Below are 23,871 nucleotides of genomic sequence, written 5' to 3' on the forward strand. Positions count from 1 at the left end.
TCTTCAAATAAACCTTTTTGTTACCAGGCTTATCTTTTGTGGCCAAAATTCTTATAATAACACTGACCCAGCAGCAGTCAGAAACCTAGATGTTTAAAGCCTACCCCCATCATTTATTTGCAATTTGACCTTCTTAAATACAACGTAAGGAGCAAAATTAATGACTTCTATTCAAGTATCACACTATGTACCAGGGTTTCTGAACCTCAGCAGTGCTGGCAATCTGAGCTGGGTAATTCTGTGTTGTGGGAGAGATTGCCTTGTGCACTGCAGGATGTCTGGCAGTATCCCTGGCCTCTCTACCCATTAGATGCCACAGCATCCCTCCTGCTTCAATCCCCTGGCGGCGATCACCAAAATGTCTCCACATATTGCCAAATGCCCAGACATGGTAGTAGGGGATCATCCCCAGTTGGAACCAACATTCTAAAAACATCTATCCTATACTTTCAACAAACCTAAAAAAACATCCTACAAGTTAAAATATTTTTACCACCATGTTAGAGATGTGGAAACTAAGGTTCATTCACTAAGGTTAAGTAGTGTATCTTTATTACTTAACTGATAATGGCTGAGCAAGATTTTATGCCAGACTTTAAGTCTAGCAAACTCTCAGATCCATGCTCTTCCCATATCACTATGCTGCCTTTCTAACCTTACTGCCTCACCAACAAGGATAATATTTGCCACACTGAGCTTTTTAGGGTTTACAGATCCAGTGAGATATTGTATGTGTAAATTATATTAATCTAAAGAAGAAAAACATTAAGGATTTGATTAATGGGAGACAGTACAGTGGTTCAGGGTCACAAAGGGTGATTCCCAGACCCCAAGCATCAGCATCATCTGGGAACTTACTAGAAATACAAATTCCCAGGCCCCAGCCTAGAATGAATGAAGCAGAAACTCTGGGGATAGTGCAAGTAATCTATCATTTAACAAGCCCTCCAGGTTATTCTGACACCCTCTAAAGTTTGAAATCCACTGATGTAACATTATGGGAAAAATACTGCCCCAGGTCCCCAAAAACCCTGCATCTTTCTTTGGACTCACCCTTCTACTAGCTTTTAACAAGTCACTGATTCATATTAGAGCTACTTGTCTTATACTGCAAAAAAATGAAGTAATGTTTGCTCTATCTCTTAGGATGTCTCTTATTTTCTTTGCAAAACCAAATAAGCTAATGATTTAAAAAAGGCTTTGTTAATAAAAAAGAAAAATACTCAACAAATAAAGACATGTTAAAGTGTAGTACGTTAGCTAATTCTATCACATTGATTAAAAAGAAAAAACCTCTGACTCAAGTCCTCTTTTCTTTTTTTCATATCTCATCTTTCACAAATGATTAAGTAAACATGTTAAATAAATTTTACAATATGGCTAAATTAAGCCTGGCAATCACTCTTTTTACATTATGGAAAAAAAAAACAAAAAAGCCCAGGCATTCCATTTGTCTCTGACAGACTCCAAGTAACGTAATTCATAAATACATGTTTTAATGTTTTAAAAGTAAACACCTTAAAATCAAGCTAGTAATAGCCCCCAAACTTTATCTCAAAAAGCAGAAAAAGATTTTCAATTCCATTTACTTAATTTCCAATCAGTTCAGAATGAGCAGAATACGCAAAAAAGAAAAATCTAATTCATGAAGGCAAAAGAATTTTAAGTGGAAATACAAAAATGTATACATTTTAAGGCAAAGAGTTGTTCAAAATTTTATACATATATGCTCTATTTATAAATTAAGACTGTATCTGATTGAAAGATTACCAGATTCGAATCATACTGCATTTCATAATACCTTAAATAATTACATCCTCTTCAAAAAATCCAATGAACATAAAATTAGCAGAATGCAATCATTGCAGTTACTGCCAAAGGAGAGAACCTTATTGTATTTTAGCATGAAATTCAACAACAAAAAAAAACAAATCTAAGGAAATAAAATACAAAACTATTCTGAAAGACTTCAATAGTACTGAATTAAATGCAAGCTCTGAGTAGTGATATAAAGCAAAGCATACGTACATGAAGCATTAGAAGGATAGAGAAGAGGGTAGGAGGAAGAAAGTTTTAGGCAACTCAGTTTTCCCAGATGTCAAAATGCAGTTCAATTCTACATCTTAGACTTGGACCAAAAACACAACTGGTTTGTTTACACAACAAAACAAAAAATGTAAAAATCACATAATTAGACAGTCACATAGAACACCACCCATTCTGTAATGCAAAACATATAAACAAGCAAACATCATTAGAAGTCAAGTACTTCACTAGTGAGGATACTGTGATCTATGTGAGAGACCAACACAGGCAAAGGAAAAACAAGAATGATCCCTATGCACATGCAATTGCCTTCACTAGGAAGGTCTTTGGCTTAGTCTATCCTTTCCCCTACCTGGTAAGAATAACAGCAGAAAAAATCTTTTAGCTCTTTCTTCCCATTAATAAAATGTGAAAACAGAACACAATAACATAAAAGTTTAACACTAAATTTAAATTATTGTATTATATTAACACAACGCTAGATTACATTAAGTGTAAAGTGTATTGTAATAATGTAACTTGGCATTCAAAGTTGCATGACTCCCCCAAAACTCTGAACTTAAAAAGAAATGCCAAGAAACATACCTTTGTTGGCAACAGTTTACATAACTCTTGTATCATACATAAAAAGTTTTCTTTCATTTTAGACAGAGATTAATCTGTGATTTAAAATGTTACTTAAATTGACCTTTAACACTCAAGTAAATTTATTATAAAAAATTTTTCTTTTAAAACTTCTACTTCATTATACCATTATAGGAAGTATTCATCTTACCTTAGTATCTTAAAGCAAATACTTTTTGGTTAGCATGATTAATTTTTCTTTGGTCAGCAGTGTGAGTGAGCAGACATACATTCTATAAACAGTAAATCACAGACATATTACCCCTATTTTTAAAAATATTCAAAGCTTAAATCAATGAAAACTCTAGCATATCCAAAATTTAGAAAATTGAGTTACAATCACTGCTCCTCCCATAAATGAAAATACAAATACTTTCTCACATATGGGTGATCTAAAAATTAACTGTAAGAGTAAAAGTTACCATTTAAGTATTTGCAATACGGCAGGTATTAAACAAAGTGAACTACTTATCTCATTCATTCTTCAAGATAAAACCTTTATGTAAGTAAGTACCATTATTCCCATTTTAAATATCACTAGATTGAGAAAGATTAAGTTGCCTATTCAAACTCACCCAGCTACTAAGAGGCAGAGCCAGGATTCCAACACAAGCACTTTGGCTCCAGAGCTTACCCTGCCACCCTAAAATCTAAAATGAAACAATGTACACACAACGTGTAGATAAAAATAATACTCATTATTTTAATGTAATTTGAAATAGATGTAACCTCATTTGAAAATCATAAAACAATATCCACCAAGGTAATCTTTTTTTAAAGTTTCTTTTTTAGAATTATGACAATTTGCTAACTTTGTATTTATTTAAATACTTAGACATAAAGTATTCAAACACTTAATATAAGTTATATACACTGTCCTCACTTGAAGTGATGACTCCTGATAATTAAGTGTATAACCACTTAAAATATAATGCATAAACAGTCTTCTTTCCCACACTAACTACAGGTTAAGAATATTCTTTTGCTGGCAGGTGCAGCCACAGTATCCATCTGTCAATATTTTCAACACTACTAAGTATATAACCTAATACCCTGAAGATGTTCACCCACCTCTTAATGAAAAGTGTTGCAAATGAACAGAATCTCCCTTAATTATACTGAAATTAAAATATACCATTTAAAATTAGTTCACCCCAATTTATGTGTATTATTCTTACATTAATATTTTTCCAATAGCCAAATTTCCAGTGCAAATTATCTTAAAGGAACCAAATTGCTAATCTTTTTCTGTAACCAATGAAAACTTCAAAAAATTAGAGGACACGTGAAGAGTCAAATCCAATATACCAATTTCACCTTTCCTGACAAAACAAAGTAATGTACAATAGCAAGTGCATATCTTCAATATTAAGAAGGAGAATCACTTGTCAAAGACCAAAATACTTTGACTATCTAGCAAAGAATGCATGTGGCAGTAATATGGCCCATGTAAAAGAGTTAAGGATATCAGTTTGCTTAGGAAATCCTTACCGACTTAAGGTTATTCACTCTAATCTCGACATTATTGATAACTCTGATAGCAACTCCATTAATTTCAGTTAGAAAGCAATTGTAAAGCAGAACTGAATATTTACTGAAATCATTACTGTAACCAATCTCACAGGCAGACCAATGTCTTAAGTCACAATCCTTAGAACAAATCATAACACTTTTTCTTAATGTATTCAGGCCACAAAAGAACTCTCCAATACTGACTCCACTTATAACCAAGTTTATCTGATAGAAAGAGAGAAAGAGAAGAGTGAGCATTTTATGAAGTAGAAATAAAACTTCAGAACTAACAGTCTCTACAGGAAAACAAATATGGTATTGAATAAATTACTTGTACTATCATTAATAATGTATCTTTTGTAATCTGTCCTTACAGTACAAACAAGGCCTAATATTTCAAGGGAAAAACTGTCTATACATGCACACTTCTAAATTTATCTTTATAAACTTGCTTTCACATACGATATTAATATGAAAACATTTTCTACATTTTGTCCTACTAAAAAGGCTGCGGTAAAAATTTTTAAATAGAAGGTTTACTTACAGTGAATTAATGCTGAAACTTTGTGAACTGACTTTTCCATAATAAATACTGCTCCATTAAAGTCACTGAAGATACTTAAATGACTTTAAAATTATTAAAAAATACTAAGCTATCACCATGAACAAATAGTAAATGGGGCAGAACATTTGAAAAGACCACTTCCAAAAAATAAGGAATTCTGTAATATTAAGAGGTTTGTGTATTTTATGTGATTATTAGGAAAAAGCAGATACTGTTTCACACAAAAAATACTGCCAGTTACCTTTCTCATGTTAAAATTCTGAAAGGTAATACACACAAATGTATCTTCTTCTACTCTTCCAAAAAAAAAAAATCAATTAAGTGGTTGTATCTCACCATACTTTGTTTACTCATTTAGTATTTAGTATATGATAAACAATGTAAATCTGCATTGCTGACTGTACTACTGTGCAAACTTTTAAAATGGACAGCAATAAAATTCTCCCTAATTTTAAGAGTCACATAAAATGTAAATTACTCTTTCTTGAATAAGCTTTATGAAAATGCAGTTTGTAAATTGTCATATAGCAATTAGGTGGCCCACTAATATTGTTCAGAAAAGAAATACAACTTAGACACAAAACACTGTGAAATAAAAACTGCAAATAGAATAATTTTTTTTAAAAACCTCACAATATGGTCATTTCAATAATCACTAATCTTAAAAGACAATACAACTAAGTTCAAGTCACTATACCCTCTGCAAGTTAAAAATATTTCCTATAAAGGTTAATATTTGAAAATACATGAACTTATCAAAACAATAAAAATACAAATAAGCCTGAAGTTTCCATGAAATCTAAAGATGCTAAATTTTTTAGTCTCATGTTGAGCACTACTTTTCAGACTAACATTAATAAAAACCCCATCAACAAATCAGTTAGAATAATTCAATTTTGCAAAAATATTTTAAACTGAAGTATGATTCTCTATTTTCCTCTGAAAAATCACTTCATTATCAACCTTTTTCAGATAAAAATACTACCTATTTTTCCATAAAGGAATTTAACAAGCTAGCTGCTGAATTAGATACTACCACCTGACAAAGACTGTCTTCAATGGACATTTTAATTTTCCCCCCACAACAAACAGAACACTAAAGTGAAACCAAGCAAACCTAAGTGCTTTGGTATGTGAAAATTATTGGAAGTGTAAATCTCAAAAAAGCAAGCCCTTCATCAATTTTTTCCTCAACGATTTTTTTTCATATCAGTATTTCGCTCAATAAAACCACAACTCTAGAAATTAAGTGTTATTAGTCATTTGATGCAATAACTGATACTGCTTTCTATGCGTATCATAACTAAAAGTACAGTTATAGATAAAGTTTTAAGTCACATGAATTTCATGCATAGAGGAACACATACTCGCAAATCAAAGGAGAAATGACCAGTTACCTCACTGCTCACATGTAAGATCCTGGTAGAATAATGTTAGTCTTATAATAACCCTGATAATTTTTAATTAAATGGGTAACGTAAAAAACCATAAACGTACTTTTAGTACAAAAAGCAGTATGTCTACCGTGCAGCATTCTAGAAATTTTTTTGAGTGGGGGATTTTTTTAAAAAGTTAAGTAAACATTTATTTTTTCCTATAAATCTAAAAGACTTCTAATTCACACCAATACTAGATTACAAATAGAAGAGATTATCCATGATTAATTATCTTCTGGACAAGTGGGTCAAGTTCGGTCTTAGTAAACTTTTTCAATTGATGCAGATTTCAAAATTTTTGAATTTTTAAAAAAATATTACTTTTTTAAGTTAACAGAAAATTGTCACATTTTGTGTGTTGTAAAGCTACTTCTTCCGCAAACTTTTTCATTTCAAAACAAAAACCTGAGCAAAATTGGCTGTGCACATCTATGTGCAGCTCCATAATCCAAAGAAATAAAACCTCTTCAAATGTTTTTCTTCAAAGAAAAAAAATCTTACCTACATTTTTTAGCAGGACACTCAATCTTTAAAATGTTTACTGATATCTGCTAATAAATATGAAGAATACTCTATAACACTTATGCAATTACATAATTTTAACTAAATATTGTCCACTGCTACAATTCACATCACCAAATTTCTGGTCTTAATAGTGGCCTTTGATAAAATGCTTCAATCATTTCACACCAATAAGCTTAGTTCCGTTTGTCATGCCTACCAGTAACCCAATTCCTGTGATACTTTCCATTCTGCAAAAAAGGAGGGCTCATCCCCAACCTTATCAAAATCAGTTTACTGTACCTGAAACTGCAGAGATTAATGCCTTTCAATAACCACTATCTTCTGAAGTGCGAAGACCTAACCTTTAGACAATCAAAACTACACCCGTCAAAATTGTTGGGTTTCTATCTTATTCAACAAGCTGACTGAGTTAATTTAACACACAGTAAGAAAAAAGCTCACATACCTACAATCTGTAGCTGGGGTAATCCACTCTTCCCAGCATTTCTGGTTACTAGGTGGTAAATTATACTGGACATTCTATACAAGTCAGAGTAAAATTAACAGATATCCAATGGTGTCAGAGGATTTAAAACCTTACTAAAATGTGTAGCAATTCTGGCATCACAATACTTAAATTTCAAGTGAACATATAAATTTAATCTCTGCAATCACCATTTGCTATACACAATACCCTTGAACGTATACAACATTATCATTTGGGATCAAAAAACCATTCAATCTCTATTCTATTACATGCGACAAGAGCACAGAATATAAAGTGCTACTGAACTGCAAATTTCATGCCCTATCGTACATCACCCCAACAGAAGAGAAAAAGGCAAATTTAACAAAGATGTAAGAAGAGCGCCTTACTATATGGCAGTACTGATTTCAAACTACGAAACTTTTAAAGGCAGTTCAAAGTTGTAATTAACTTCGTTTAAACGTACAAACCTACTTTTGCCTCAAATGAGCACCAAATATGCTGCAAATGATTCTGCTAAAGTTACACGTATCGGTTCACAACTCACATTTTAAAAGAATCTATCAATGCAACCCAGGAAACTAAAAACAATCACTGCAAGATTCTGATGCAATGTGCGTACGTGCAACACTAATTTTTTCATTTTAATCTAATCTATACCCTTGATCTAGGGCCTACAGCCAAGATTTAATCGAAATAGGCTCAACCTCAAAGCGTCTTTTTCTGTTCATTTAGTAGACCGGATTACCGAGCTCACTAATCCACTAACAGTGTACTTGTATTCTGTATTAACGGACAACAGCCCTTAGGAAGTGACCCCCATAGACAAACTAAGAAACCAACCGGAGCCTTGACGCTTACAAGCAGGCAAGAGTTCCGGCTAGCCGAACACACCCTAGATTGAATGCATTCAAAAAAAGACACAAAGTACACATGATCTGGAAATTCGACCAGGGTTAAATGTTATAGTCACCCAAACTATGGAAATTTTTCGCATCCGTCTACTCCCACGTTAAGAAAGAGAGTGACAGAAAGGCAGAGGAGCAGCCGCAGAAATGGATACAGGTCAAGTCTAAGTCGAATCCATCCTCTTGATATCTCCTTTTGTTTCTGCTAACGATCTCTTTGATGATGGCTGTCATGTCTGGGAGCCTGTGGCTGAAGAAAAAGGAGGAGAGAGATGGCAGAAGCTGCTGGTGGCGGGGCTTCTTTTGCAGGATGGAAATGGCTCTGGACTTGGCGGTAGCTGATGCCCCTCGCTCTGCCGCCGCTTGGCTTTGGACCGCAGCCGGGTAATGGCTGCTGCGGCGGCTGCTGGATGGTTGCAGCGACTGGGCCTGCTTCTCCTCAGTAGTCAGAGGCCTGGCAGCGGCGGCAACGGAATGAGGAGAAGACGAATAATCCTCGGAACGGCTGCCTCCTCCGGCGGCCTCCGGAGCCCGGGCCAGCGGGGGTGCGGCGGCGGCGGAGGGAAGGTTTAAAACCGGCCCGGGTCCCTGGACGTGCCGCCGCCGCCGCCGCCGTGTTGGTGGCAGTAGGAGGGGAGAGACCAACTCTCCGGCGTTCCCAGACCTGGAAATGGTGACAGGCGACTCCGACCGCCTCCCCGGAGCTGCAGCCGCTGCGGCCGCCGCCGCCGCCGCTTCTCCCCCCCGCTCCAGGAGCGGGAGGTGCCGCCGCCGCGCCTCAGCCGGCTCCCTCCCGAGCCCACGGCTTCCACCTTCCCTTTCAGGAGAAGCCGAGGAAGAGGCTGCACGGTTAGAAAAGGAGACGAAGAGGAGGCGAGAAATGCCGCTCCTGCCGCCGCCGCCGGCAGGACGGCTCCCCGAGGGCGCTGCCCCCGCGGCTGCTCACTGGCGCTGAGAGGGGCTCTGGGCCGCAGCCGCCGCCGTCTCTCATCTCCCTCGCCTGAGCCCGGCCTCGCCTCACAGCGGCTCAACTCTCAAACTTCCATCATGGCTGCAGCTTCCGAGAGGAGAGAACTGAGTGCAGATGCGTCCCGGCACCCCAACGCGTATCCTGCCGCAGTGCACAAAGAGTCCCGCCACATCACCGCCCGTCCGCCTGCCTGCCCGCCCCCTCCGCCGCCGCGCCGGGAGCTCCGGAGCCTCGGGAGCCCGAGGGGAAGCGGAAGGCTGACGAGGGTGGGAAAGGCTGGACAGGGAAGGGGCGGTAAGGCGGGTACAGAAGCGGCAGCTCCGGGTGCGAGCGCCGAGCCCCTAAGCTGCTGGCGCCTCTGAGCATGCTCAGTATGACTGCTCGGGGCTCGCTCGGGCTTGTTCCGAGGCGCCCGTCAGTAGTTGCATCTGTAGCAGCGCAGGGCGGAGGAACGAGCTATGCCTTGGCTTGTGCCCAAAAACCCAGCCAAAGGCCGGGTACATTATTTCGGGGCGACGGGGTGGACTGAAGGTGAAGGCAGAGGCGGGTGCTTTGAGGTTTGTCACTCAAGTCTGAGATTACCTGTGCACAGGTGGAAAGGACCTGGTGACTGCTCTGTTCGGCAAACAGGAAAATGCAGGGGCGGTCCCTGCAGCGGGAACGGTCCCTGCTTCCACCCCCAAATCTCCCCGGCCTGGCCTGCAGCCTCTCTCCTGAGCGCCCCAGGCGGATCATAGCCGTTCGCAGGGATTTGCCTGTAGCAGCCTTTGCCGAGAAATCCTACCTCTCCTATCTACCCCACACCCGTGTCCTCAAGGTGTCAATCTTCGCACAAAGAACAACCCCCTATTGTGTCTCCGGTGTGTATCACCTCATCCGGCTCCCTTTCATCGCACCACCTCCCGCTACCCCAACAACTCAGCTCATTTGCTCTAAATATGAAAGCTCCCGAGGGCGCTGAGTATGAGCACATCGCCCCTGAATTTCTAGGTCCCCAAGATGAACTGTCCAGGTGGACTGACATGGCTGCATCCAGCTGCCCCCTGCATTTCCCCGCAGAGAACAGAGCACCTCTCCCTTCGGGGCTTCAGTTCAGTTCACCGCGTCGAACTCAAGCTCGGTCCCTAGAGACTACCTTGCCCCGCCCCTTTTGGGTCGCTGTGAAAATCCGGCTGGTGGATCGCCCCGGGGCCAAGTTACTGCGCTCTCCTAGCGCCGCTGTGCACGCTGGAGGCGGGGGTTGCTGGGTCGGAGCGTGAAATACGGAACCATAGAAAGCTGCAGCCCCTGCCAGTGGGCGGGACCGAGGAGACCTAGGAGGTTCAAAAGGAGGTGGAGGGATACACGGTCCCCGTCGGAACTACTTTCAGGAGGAGGTCACGTGTGTTCCTAGTTGGGAAACTTTCCAAATTCCCACTCCCCCACGATATCTCCTGAAGCAAGTGTTTCTTTACCTTCGCATCCTCCTCCTAGCGTGTTCCCTGCTTGTGGGGCAGCGGGACTCCAGAGCCTCCCTAGGCATGGTGGAAAACAGCCTCAGACGATACTCCCGCCTGGGTGCTGTCGGGGCTGGCGCCTGGGGAGCTGATTACACAAGCACTCCCATCCAAGCACGTGCCCCCGCCTCCCTGCACCGCTGGCCGCTGATTCTTGCAAACCACAGAGCAAAGTTCCCGAGCTGGTCCCACCCTTCACCTGCTACCCACAGGGCAAGAAAGGGCCGAAACCTGAGACCCCTAGATCTGGATCGGCTAACACGGCGCGTTCCCAACGGTGAGAGAAGTGGCTGGGCCCCAGGGCTCTGGCACAACTACGCTAGTGCTCTGACCCTTAGGGCAAGGGTATCTTTCTGCAGCAGCCCGCTGCTCAAATTCGATGTTGCAACAAACTTACAGTCACTACCCCTGAGCTGGTGAGAGCGCCCCACCTACTGTAGACTCAGCCAAGTGACTTATCTGGTGAGAGAACCTAGTCAATGACGGTCAGCCCAGAACAAACCTGTCAAATCGGCTTACAGCCCGGACTGGCTGACCAGTCTGGAGAACGCTGGCAGAAATGCTGAGAACTGAAGCACGTTTACTCTGACGTTGGTCGGCCACAAAGCGAGTTGTTCATCTTCTGCGTGGAGAAAATGGGCATCAATCAACGCCAATCTAGGAATTTCTTCCTTTTCTTTCGCTTGGGAAATAGAACTTGAGACAATTTGAATCCCAAAGTATCTAAGTTGAGACGTAGGCTGAGGCACTGGCTCTAATTTTTTTTTTAACCTGGGAGAATGGGGATCAATTTGCATGTGTATTGCAGTAATTATGAGTACGTGCCTCGGAAGGTCTAAAGAGGATTTAATCAGTGTATAAGAAGATTGTATATGAGCACATCATAGTTGCTGGCAGCCCCTTAAGACTAGAAACCCCAAGAGAGCTAGCTTAGAAGCCACAGGCCATTACCTAACTCCAGGACTACTGTGTAAACCAGGGATATTTACAATGTTCTTAGAGATCTCTGAAGCTCCATAAAACTGCATTATATACAACATCCTTTTAAGATAGCTTTGCAGGAGTTAGCAACCTGCTAAATCTTCAATGTTGATATTTATTGGAGACAGGTTTTGTACATGGTCCTGCTCAGCTTGGGGAGAGGTAATGGACAGCAATCTGAGAAAAGAGAAAGACCTCCCCTGGGTTTCCAGAAACGAAAGTTCTGTCTGCACAGCCTAGTGTAAGCTAGAGATTTATTTTCTAAATAACCAAGGTAAGGAGTTCCTGATTTCTAGGTGTTCTGCTAGATTGTATGGTAAATATCTGAGCTGTGCTCAGTTGATTATCAATTATTGCTTTGTAGGGAGAGTGAAAATGAAGATGAAGTTAAATGAAGTCAAGTGGGTTGGGTATGGGTGAAATGTCCTGTTTGTTTCTCAGGTTGTTTATCTTGTCCCCAGAGTCTCTGTTATTAGTAGTGCCGTATTTTGCTCCTCCCCTAGAGCCTACACTATAAGGATTAGTTTCACAGCATCTGAGAAGTTCTGAAATCTGCTTCCTGGGAAGAAAATGAGTTCACTCCTGTCCTGTTGGTATTAGGCATGAGGAGAGAGGATATTCTGGAGCATAAAGAGTGTGCATCAGTAGCATTAAAGTGCTGGAACAGAGACTGGGCCCAAAAGCACTTCCATCAGTTGAAGAAGAAAATAGAAAATGAGCTTTGCTCCTCCTATCAAAATCAGGTCCCTCTACTTCTCTGATGGTGAATGAAAGGATCACTGATGTTGGCAGGTATCTGGCCAGCCTGAGAGCAGTATCAGATGATTATTAGGAATTGCTGAATAAAATCGTCCTCCCCTTCCCAGTATTAAATAGGTTCCTGATGATAGTACTAATATATTCTTTTTTCAATTTTTGTTTTCCTTCACTTATTCTTTCTACCCAAGACATCTTACCAAGGTGGTAGAGCGAAACCTTTAAATAACTGACCCTATCTAATGTACAGAAAGTTTATATATATATATATATAATATATATATATATATATAGTTCAAGTTCAATTGCAAATATCTGCCTGGCTCAACAGTTATTACAATACATTGGTTTCCAAGCACTTCAGTTTTTTACCTGTCTGGATTCAGAATGCCCCAGGGAGAAACAGAGGCTTGTAACAAAGGGAGAATTATATAAAGCTTCAGGGAGACTAACTATGTAGAATAATTAGTGAACATGATAAACTAGCTTTAATTATCGTTTGTAACAGCTGATTCCAAAACTGTATTGTTACTACACTCAAAGAATGTCCAAAGAAAATTCCTTTCTTATTTTCTTTCATTAAGTGAAATGACCAGCAACTTGAAGTGGGTGATATAAATAGTTGATGTACTCTTTGTCGGTCCTGCTAGTAAAATCTCTTTTGGGCACTCTGATCACTACATGCCTTTTTCATCTCCCACATACTGACCTTTCAAATAGAGATCTAATTCAATGGCTTTAAATTTTAAGCAATCTTCTCTATTTTTATCTGTTTAACCACTGTTTTCTAACTAATATGGAATAGAAAAAAACATATCAAAGGTTTGAGTCTTCCAAGGGACCAAAGGCTTTTCCCTTATTTATTTCATTTAACCTAATTACAAATACTGCTGTTCCTTTAAATGAAAAGATTTTGCCTGAGACATTTTTCCAGAAGACTCTGTTAAAGATCATACCAGCAACTATATCCTAAAAGAATTATTTCCATTTTTATAAGCTCTTCATGTCCTACATCTCTCCTGGAGATATTTCAGATGACACTCATGTCTCCTTTCAAATCTCAGTAGAAAAGTGTACAGTATGAAATTATCACCTCAGAGAAATAAGAGTTGGGCTGGTTACTCCTGGGAGAACCACAAAACAGAATAGGTACTCACTTTGTCTAAGCGGCATTCAGAAATTGTGACTTGGAGTAAAGACTGATAGAAAAGACCTAACATGACAAAACCACTTTGACTATTTTAGTCTCCAACCTAATGTGGGCTCTTGGCTAGTCTACTCCTTAATATCTAAAGTTAGCCCTACTGAACATATATTTTACTTTTTTTTTTAACTCTTCCATCTTCCTATAATAGAAAAAGATAATAATGTTTATATACCAGCAGGTATTGGGGCATTTACCAGGTACTTCCAAGTAGTCCTCTTTCATCTAGGGATAGGAAGGACATTGAGAAGGAGTCAGGGTTGGCCATTGCCTCACTCCTACAAATCTTTCCCTTTGGAACATCCCTCTGACTTCTGAGGCATCAGGTTTTCTAACAACAAAGAGCAGTTTTTTGAAAGAGAAAATGCAACGGACAAACTCTATTTAAAGTATATTTTTGTCTACCTTTTTTATGATAGGTGGCCTTCATTCATTTAATGATTCAATCAACGAATGTTTGGGAACCATTATGTGCCAGTATTGTGCTAAGTTCTGTGGACAGAGCAATGACTATGGTGCATAGGGTCCAGCTTTTATGGAATGTAGTCCCCTTGTAAACTTGGCTTCTTTGTCTAACACTGTTACAACCTCTTCACAGCCCATGGAGTAAAGTTAAAGAAAAAGAAAATATCCTGACATGACAACTGTTTCAATTATCTATTGCTGCATAATAAACACCCTAAATTTAGTGGCTTAAAAAAACCACCAGCATTTATTTTCTCACAATCCTGATGTTTGGGAAGGGCAAAGCTGGACAGTTCTTCTGTTTCCCTATGATGTCAGCTGGTTGCCCTCATGTGTGGGTTTGGCTGGGGCTGTAATGTCCAAGATGGCTTCATCCACAGATCTGGCACCTCAGCTGGGGTAGCTGAAATGGCTGGGGCCTCTCTCTCTTCAAGTGATGGCTCATCATTCAGTGGTCCAGCCCAGGTTTCTTTACACAGTAACTGGATACCATGAGGGAGAAAGCAGAAGCTATAAGGCCTCTTAAAATCAGGGTTCAGAAGTCCCAGAGCATCACTTTCATTGTATTTTCTTGGCCAAAACAAGTCACAAGGCCAACCCAGATCCAAGGGGACAGGAAAAAGACTACTTCCTAATGAAAGGAATGGCTAGGATGGGAGGAGTTATTGGCAGTCAAACTTGGAAACACTCTATTTTAATCCACCCTCTGGCCCCAATTCACACCTCCACACCTGTAAACAGACATGCAAAATACACTCACTCCCTCCACAAAAATTAGCATTCTGTATAGCATTGGTTCTTGGGTCCAAGATCTAGTAACATGCACTAGGCCCAGATGTAGATGAGGCATTTCAGATGCTGCTCCTCTTCATTTGGAGACCTGTGAACTAAAAAGACAAGTTACATAAGCAAAATACAATGCTGAAACAGGGAAAGGATAACTGCAATAGACACTGCTCAAAAGGCGGAACATGGAAGGTATATAGCAGTCAGTAGTCCATAGCAATTCTGAAAGCCAGGCAAGCACAGTCACCCAGACTATCCCTGAGAGTCGTTTCCTAGTCCATTGTTCTGGGCTCCTTGCTGTAGGGTCCAGGCTATGACCTCTGAGTTAATCTTCCTTTTCCATAGAAAGCTGCCTATCCCTTATATTTGAATAGCTCTCTCAGATTGCTTCTTGCCCATAAAGAATGAGGGTTCAGAAGCTTTTTTCATTTTAAATGGTCTTTCTCTTTTTGGTCCAAGTTGATGGTGGTTTCATGAATACAATTCTCTTTAAAATTTTGCAGATTTTCCATGACTTTTATTGGAGTTCACTCCTTGCCCACAAAGTAGTATCTATAATCCCTTCAAAAACAAACCTCTCTCCTTTAGGCTCTGTGAAGGTAGGTGCTGTTGAAATGCCCTTAAGATGTGAAGAAGTGCTTTCATCTAGATGAGAGGGTCTATGAGGCAAATCTTAAATTTTTTAAAGGTCTTAACAGAGTTTTGGTTGGATCTTTACCTTGAGGCCACAACTTAGAGGCAGGCCCCCAAGTCCACTTCTTACTTTGTTTCTCTTTTGCTGGCTAAAGAGACTCTTCCAGGCCTTATGTATTTCCTTTACAGTCTGCTTGAAAACTGAATAGTTCTTTTCTTAACACATCTCTCTCTCTCTTGTGACTCCATCAGACATCACTGAAAGAAGCCAACTGTTACCTTGAATGTTCAACTTGAAAATCTGCTTGCCAGATCTACTAGTTCATTAGGTATATTTTATGTTTTATCTTTTACAGCATACAAATGTTGCCAAATATTTTGCCACTACATAACATCACTACTCCAGCCTCTGATAGCAATTTCCTCATTACCTTTAGAGCCTCCATTAAAAGTCTCCTTCCCAGACTACGGAAACCCTTCAACTAAATGCAAATGTAGGACCCTGGATTGGATCCTGGAACAGAAAAAGAACATCACTAGAAAAACTAGTAAGTTCATATTAGGTCTGCACTTTATGTTAATTTCCTGGTTTTGATTATTACTCTTTGGCTATGTAATTTATTGGTGCAGCTGAGTGAAGAATATACATGAACTCTCTATCATTTTTGCAAATTTTCTGTAATCCTAAAATTGTTTCATAAGAGAACTTCTAAAAACTAGTTTTTTTTTTTAAAAAAAGAGTTCCCTCATCACCTTTCCAATCTCCACCCAATGCCTGGTCCCAAAGAGTGCCACACGTTGTAGATTTTTATTATTCCAGCACCTGACTTTCAGACATCCATTTCTGTTTTCTACTGTGCACAACACACTACCCCAAAATGTAGCAGCTTAAAACAGCAACAACTATTTTCTTGCTCACATTCTGCAATATGGACAGGACTCAGTCGTGACAGCTTTGTCTCTCCTTTGTAGAGTTAGTTGGGCTGGCTTGACTTGACTTGGGCTGGAGGATCCAAGATGGCTTCAATCACATGTCTAGTGTCTCAGCTGGAGTGACTAGGCAGCGAGGGGCTGATGGACCTATCTCCCTCCTTAGAGTCCAGTCCTCTAGAGGCACCCTGCCTCCCTGAGGCCTTTCTCTTCAGCAGGGTAATTAGACTTCTTTATATGGTGATTATCTTCCAAAAGAGCAAAATCTAAAGTTGTCAGGTATAGATGCAGAACTCTAATAGCATCATTTTTGCCTCAGAGCCTGTCAAGATTCAAGGTGGGAGAGCAGGGGCAGGGGAAATAGACTCCATGTCCTGGTATTAAGAGATGGAGGAATCACTGGTGGTCACCTACCATAATGACACTAGCTCTCTCCCCTATACCTGATTGCTCAAAACAGACAATTTTCCATGGCCAATTCTGCCTAGAATCTCTATTATTTAGGAATCATAACTATCAGTTGACAATTTGATTAGGAACTGAATGTTTTCAGTTTGTTATCTATTTTGTTCCTTAATCCTATAGTTTCTTCATTTGCTCATTTATCTATTTTACAGGTATAATTCTACTGTAGGATAATGTCACAAAATGGTTCAGTGAAATAAATCAAAGTAATAATATATATGTATATGTGATTGCATAAACACATGGAAAATATCTGGAAGAATTAACAGAACAGAAGATAACACTAGTTATCTCTGAGGACAGGATGGGGAGGGAGGTTCTTCTGAGAGGAAGTTCTCTTTTCATTTATTGCTTTCTATATGATTGGAAGGTTCTTTACCATGATCACTTACTATTTTCATAAGGTGAAAAAGCAATTTCATCCAATAGAATTAAGGCTAAAAATAAATAAATGCCTATTATCAAAAGGCTATAATAAACAAGGAAGAGAGCTAAACTCTAATTTCATTTTTAAATAAATGAACACCCTAAGGAATTTCCAACATTTAAGCCTAAAGGTCTGTTTGGTCTGCTGTACTACAGAAATACATGAGAACATCCATCATAAATGTTGTCAAGTATAAATGCTGTGTAGTAGACAGGTTGTATTTTACCCTGAGCACCATCTTTCCTTGGATCAACTGTCTCAACTAGATCTAGTTTTACTTTTTATACTATTTAATGGCTTTTGCTGTTCAAAGAAATATCCTCCAGAAAGAATCATCTGGTACCTCAGTACCACCACCATTCAAGGCAGTGGCGGACTATGATCCAAGTGTCTAAGAGCTAGAAGGAAACTCAAAGATTCATTAGTTCACTAATCCCATTTTACAGATGATGAAACTGAAGCCCAAAGGGTTTACATAGCTACTCAGTGAGGCACCTGTTTTGGAGCCTGGGAAATTTCCTGATATCCCATCAGTGAATAAAGATGGGACTAAACTTCACTTTTATAGAAACCTGAACAAGTTAATTAGAGAGAAATTTGCAGATAGTTTTTGATGGGATTTTCAAGCCTCAGACGGGTGATGAAGGGAACCAGAAGACTGTCTACATGGAGACAATAAATAATGTTTGAAATAGGTAAAGACAGAGATAAGGAAATAGGTAAAGACAGAGATAAGGAAACTACGATTACTGATGCTCACTCCCTTTCCTTCAGTGTCTTGAAATTAGACAATAAGAATTAGGCCCTTAAAGATCAAATCATGAAAACATAAATTGCTGTATGTTACACATTTGCTTCTCCTCCCCAGTTTCTAAGATCACTGGGAAAATATCTTCCAAACAAGGATGTAAAGTAGGCAGGTTCAAATGTGGACTGAAAAGAAAAGGGCTGGTGCTCCTTTGAAAGGGAGGGATGCCAAAAGCCACCGGGAATGGAGGGGAACACTGACCCCTGCTGAAGAGCTGAAGTCAGTGGAAATGGTGCAGTGTGCACTTAGAGGCAGTGTCTTTGGCACAGCGCAAAATCAGGTAACAAATCTATTTGTAGTCTGAGCAGGTCACTACAGACAGAAAGTTTAATTCTGGATTTTATCGGGGCAATTTGTGCTGGAGAAAGGTTAGTTTGTCTCTGGTATAAGGGTAGTAGAGGCCCGCATCCCTGCTTCCCTTTTTCCATGAATATTTATGCCTATTGGCTCTAAAATTTTTCCTAAAACATAAATCTCAAAATAATATACTTGGTTGAAACTAGATAAAAGTGATATGAGAGGGAAAAACAATACAAATAAAAGTTTATTCAAGTAATACATGCATATGGTAATAAAATTTCCAGTGGCTCACTATGACACTTCTCCAGATAATTTTTTTTTCCTTTTCCTTTCCCCATTTCTCCCTCTTCTATTCATATACACATACACATGCACACAAAAGACAATTCCAAGAGAGGGCTGGGAAAGTTGCTGACCCTTTGTGTACAGCCTCAGTCTTTCCCCTCTGCTATGGTGTGAATGTCTGTGTCCTCCCTAAAATTCTTACATTGAAACCTAACCCGCAACGTGATGGCATTAGGAGGTGGGGCCTTTGGGAGGTGATTAGGTCAGGAGGGCTGAGCCCTGCTCAGTGGGAGTTGGTACCCTTACAAGAGGCATGGCACAGCTTCACCAGGTGAGGTTACATCTAGAAGACAGTTGTTTATGAATCAGACATAAAACCTGATTATATGGGCACCCTGATCTCAGATTTTCAGCTTCCAAACTGTGAGAAATAAATGTCCATTATTTATAAGCCATCCAGTTTGTGCTACTTGTTATAGCAGCCGGAACAGACTACAACAACCTTTTCCTTCTATCCTTCCTCTCTCCTTTCTCCTGCCTTCTTTCTTGTCACTCTCTCTTCGTATTCCCATTTTAGCCCTCTTCACCGCTATGTCCCAAGGTTCTCTATATGAATATACAAGAAATTGATATGTCTGGGAGACCAGGTGAGAAGGTGACATTTACAGCACTGCCAAATTATACAGCTCCAGGGGCCACAATTCACATTGTATGTAATATTGATTTTTTTTTTCAACCACATAAATTCTCACATAATTTTTTTAAACTAACCTTGATGTCTCAGTGGTGGTGGTGGGGCACTGTTTAATTTCATGGTTCTAATTAATGATAAAATAAAGCACTTTTAGACTCAACCCAGTCATAACCTTCTTGTTAACAATGTTTGACGATTAATAAAATAAGTTCAAGAGGTAATCATACTGTGATTTAGGTTTTTCTGTCTTGTAGGAACTTAAGAAAGAATACCGTAGGAAAATCTAATGTCATACTTAGCTTAGAAGGATATTTTATCTTTTCTAAATACAATAGATAAACAGCTCTCTTTTGTGTATTTTTGCTACTTGTATGTAAATGCATTGCATTTCTTAAAAGATATACAGGTTTTACATTTCAGGAAACCCTAGAGGACAAGGTCGTCTGTAAGCAAAAGATCATGGAATGTAAAAATTAATTTGGGAATATTTCAAATCCTTAACATAAACTTCATGAAGCCAGTCAACTGGGAGAAAGCTAATGGATAGAAACACTATTTTCTAAAGAAAAAAGGCCATCATTTACCTAGCTCTGAGACATAAGTGTTACCTGAAATGTCTTTCCTGGACACAGTACCTTCGGTGGCTGCCTCCTAAGTGCAGACCCAGCTCACTGGCTGCTGGAGCTCATGTGACCACCCTCTTCCTATATCACCTTTTGAAGCAAGCAGGAAGGAGACCTTAATTAAGATATGCCTTGTTACAGTGTGTTCTTGTGGACTTACTAACTGTAAAATACTGTTTCATTATCTTTATAACTTTTTAAATAACTTGTAACCGTAAAGTAGGATTGTCTGCATTTCAAATTCTGTTTGTTTTACAATGTTGAGCCATTTGCCTTATTACTGGTCAACTTTACCTTATAATTTGAATTTGGCTCACTAAATCTTCTCAGGTTTTAAAGTAGAATTCCCCTACCTGAAGATGGCCATTATTCTATTTTTGAAAAGTACTTTCCTTTTAAACTACATCTAGAAATTTGCAAACCAGAAAATGCTTGCCCTAATAATAACCTAGCTTAGTAGCTTACTTACCTGGCAGCTTATTTGGCTTGGGTTCACTCTCAGAAGCTAGGCCAAGCAATTCAGATCTCTAGTTCTTCCAAGATGCACAGAATATTTCTAATAACCATCTCCACTAGACATCTGTTTATTTTGCAATTAACAGAGGGTAATGGAGGCTTTAAAGGCATTTTTGCTTTAGGGCACAGAATGCAAACCTAAGTACAGTACTATTTTTGTACCATCTTGATTGATGTAGACTTTCTTTAAAGAAAGAAAGTCATGAGTAAAAATACTTCCAGAGGCTGTCACAAAGCAAATTGTAGAAAGAAACTAAATATCTCATAGAACTCTGGTGCATTATTACTAGTTATTTAAATACAGTGACCACGGATTTTCCCAAAGTCACAAAATGTCTATGTTTCACATAAAGTGACCTTCAGATGGACTTCTGAGTCCTAGAGAAGCAAAGCAGGGCCTTAAAGTGGGGCTTCAGTGAAATAGTCATATAGGTTAGGAGACTCCAACACTAGCAATTCTTCTTCTGGCTATAAAAGTCAGAGTACTACAAACTAGACAACTGAGGCACTTAGTTTTAAGGCGGACCAATTCTAGATCTATAACTTCTACACATCCTCCCTCCTATCTGATCAGATTTACCTGAGAAACAGTGTGGTCAAATAGACCTCATGGTTCCTGGTCCCCACCTCCCCTTTCTCAGTGACCCTTTCTCCTACTTTAAAAGAGAAAGACATACCTTTTTCTACCTGAATGCTAGATTATATGCTGCCCCAAAGTGTAAAAACCTGCAAGGAGCTAAAGAGACGATCTGAAATAATGTTATTGGTGTTGACAAGCTGAATGATTCTGCATAGTAACAAACCCTTTTGAAAGTTTAACATTAACTGTTTTCCAGTAAATTGAAGAAAGACCTATTCAAATTGTCCACTGGTAAATGATGTGTGGCATATAATTTGGAAAGCTTGCAAATAAATGAGTGATATCACTAAAATAATTCCTCCCAATCACCATCCACTTGTTCATGTAAACAATATTCTTAGTGTTTATAATACAAAAGCAAAAACCAGGGTTAAACTGACTCTGAACCTGTCTCCTTCTAGAAATAAGTAAAATTCATTCATGATACACAAACCAATTTTTAAAAAGCCCACACCCATTGATTTCTTTTTCATGTTTAATAATTATCAACCTTTAAAGAATTTAATTGACCAATTATGAACTAAAAATAAGGATAACTCAATCTGGAAGAATTTTTAACACTTAGGAGTATCATGGTCAAAGGAATTTAAATAATTAAATTTAAATTCATATTTAAGATTTGTTGTAGAGAAATATGCTAGAGTGATCAGTAAGAGATATTCACACATAATATATATTATATTCAGATAAAAATATATGATAAAAATGGAAAGAAAACTCAAATTCAAAGAGACAAAGGAGTGATGTAAAATTTCCTGTTAAGAGAAGAGCTTGTTCATGTTTTTAGCATTTTCATGGATAATAGTAAGGATCAGATCACTATGGCATATGCCATTGGATACATTTAAGAATTCTACTTTTAAATGTTAATGCTTACATTACAAGGATTACTTCCCTTTGCAACTTCTTAAACTTATGATGGAAAGTTTAATTCCGATTCTAAATGTGTAAGTAGGAAAAATGTTTCCAAATTGTTTAAAGACCCCTACTCTAGAAAAACTTTCATACATGTGCATAAGAAAATTTATATAGGGGAGATGTATGGCAATGTTATTTGCAATAGCAAAAAGTTAAAAATAATCTAAAGTCCACCAATATGAATAAGTGTAAACTGTGATATTTCTTACAATAGAATATTATATACCAGGTTAAAAGGAATAAATTAGATCAACTTATCAACATGGAAATACCTCAAGATTTACCAGACCCTATTAATTCTGATCCTCAGGATTACAATGGGCTCATCTTTCTATCATTTCCTATCCTCTGCACAACAGAGAAACCAGTCCCAGAAGCAGAAAGTCCATAGGCTATGTGACATCATCCAAACCTTGGTCCTGATGCAGAGAACTTTGAATGGGTGTGTAACATGATCATATCATGTTATGATCATGAAGCCTCCACAGTTGTCTGAGGCATTTTAATGACTACTCCCTGCTGGGAGTGAGGAGGGTGGGGAGGGCAGGGGATTAAAAGGACCAAAGAACCAATGGAAAGGAAAAGGATTTTCTCATCATTTTTCTGAAATCTTACCTGGAAAGGGAAGTTATGGTATTTATTTACTATATAGAAGGATAGAGGAAACATTAGTGACTTAGCAAATACCAAATGGTGAGATAAGCAGAAAGTGATTCTTTGCATGAAGTTAATTCTATGATAATAAAATCACTGTTCAGGAGTTCAATTCTAAACAGTAGGAATGCAAAATTCATAATGCCTAGTAATGACAATTAAGTTCTTGCCTACACCTATGGATTTCATTCCTCACTTTCTATTTAGAGAAATCTACTTAAATATATAAACATTTTGAAAACTAAGCTTATTTTCTTACTAATATAAAATTAATGATAACCAAGAATGGGGATGTAATAAGAGCAATAATGTAATAACCACCAACATTTATTATTACTAACATTTGTGGTAACATTTAGAAATGCAGAAGAGTCAATAAAGGGCATATGTAAGGTCTTATGAAGATCCTGGCATGTTTAGATTTTCTCTCCCAGGTCTCTGCAAACATGTTTCTATAAGGACAGCCTGAGGCAAGCACTGTTACACAAATAATAATGAGATTTATTGATTACATACTACTGCTGAATGATCTACAGGCATGATCTAAAGAAATACATCTCATGTCTTACAATTTGACTTACTGCTTTTCTACTACAAGTACTGAAATCAACCCTCTCCTATAACAGCTAAGGCTTTATTATCATTTCTGCAATTTTCCATCTTCAGGAAATTTTTTCCCTAAGGTTCCCAGTATTCTGCAAATACTGTCCCAGCAGACCCATCCCATCAGCATACCAGACATGCCCAAACCTCCATAGTGAAGCAGCCTTCATAAAGTACCTCTACCAAAGGAGAGGAAAAGGAGAAAATTAATATTTCAGACTGACTATATTCATTAATCGTCATAATACATATGGGAAAGGAGGATACAGGGCTGTAGCCCTGGACATAAAATTAAACTGATTTTCCACCTGTTGGTAAATATTTCTGACTTTTTGCTGCATTTAATAAATTCTTGTTACTCCATTCTTCTCTTTGGAGCATGGACTGAAGCATTTCTTGAGTCAAATACTCTTGATGTTAAAAAAAACTCAACCTGAGTCATTTTTTGCTTCCCTATACACCATTCTCAACCATCTTTCCCTGAAAGGGAAGGTACTTAACTATGTATATTCAGATCATGAATTCCTTAAGAGGTTATTTAGCATGGAGGTTAAAAGCATGGTTTCTAGAGCCCGACTGTCTGCTTTCAAGTTTTACTCTCTTGCTTACAAGTTATGAGATCTTTGGCAAGTTAT

The 23,871-nt window shown here is 38.7% G+C and overlaps 2 protein-coding genes and 1 long non-coding RNA gene across 6 annotated transcripts in view; 1 reads left to right on the forward strand and 2 right to left on the reverse strand.

Moving 5' to 3' along the window:
* Window positions 1-9,023, reverse strand: part of PTEN (phosphatase and tensin homolog) — a 95,376-nt gene extending 86,353 nt beyond the window's left edge. The window contains exon 1 of the mRNA XM_036924052.2: window positions 8,238-9,023. Coding sequence (XP_036779947.1) covers window positions 8,238-8,316 — 79 coding nt within the window. The 5' untranslated portion in view covers window positions 8,317-9,023. The remainder of the gene's footprint in view (window positions 1-8,237) is intronic.
* A 967-nt stretch (window positions 9,024-9,990) lies between these two features.
* On the forward strand, window positions 9,991-12,421 carry KLLN (killin, p53 regulated DNA replication inhibitor). The gene is given in 4 exon segments (XM_036924098.2): window positions 9,991-10,299; window positions 10,347-10,401; window positions 10,404-10,587; window positions 10,589-12,421. Coding segments are annotated over 4 exon segments (789 nt in total). The 3' UTR covers window positions 10,830-12,421.
* Window positions 12,422-12,586: 165 nt separating this feature from the next.
* The window catches only part of LOC118931478 (uncharacterized), a 40,001-nt gene continuing 28,716 nt past the window's right edge, over window positions 12,587-23,871 (reverse strand). The window contains exons 4-5 of one of the 4 annotated variants that reach the window (XR_008998901.1): window positions 14,715-14,841; window positions 12,587-14,436 (exon numbers count right to left, since the gene is read on the reverse strand). This is a non-coding gene — a long non-coding RNA (uncharacterized LOC118931478). Of the gene's footprint in view, window positions 14,437-14,632; window positions 14,842-19,890; window positions 19,996-23,871 lie in introns of those variants that run through there. The other 3 variants (XR_008998903.1, XR_008998902.1, XR_005032406.2) reach the window with 3 other exon arrangements.

The sequence above is a fragment of the Manis pentadactyla genome, chromosome 8, assembly GCF_030020395.1.
Source record: "Manis pentadactyla isolate mManPen7 chromosome 8, mManPen7.hap1, whole genome shotgun sequence".
NCBI lineage: Eukaryota > Metazoa > Chordata > Mammalia > Pholidota > Manidae > Manis > Manis pentadactyla.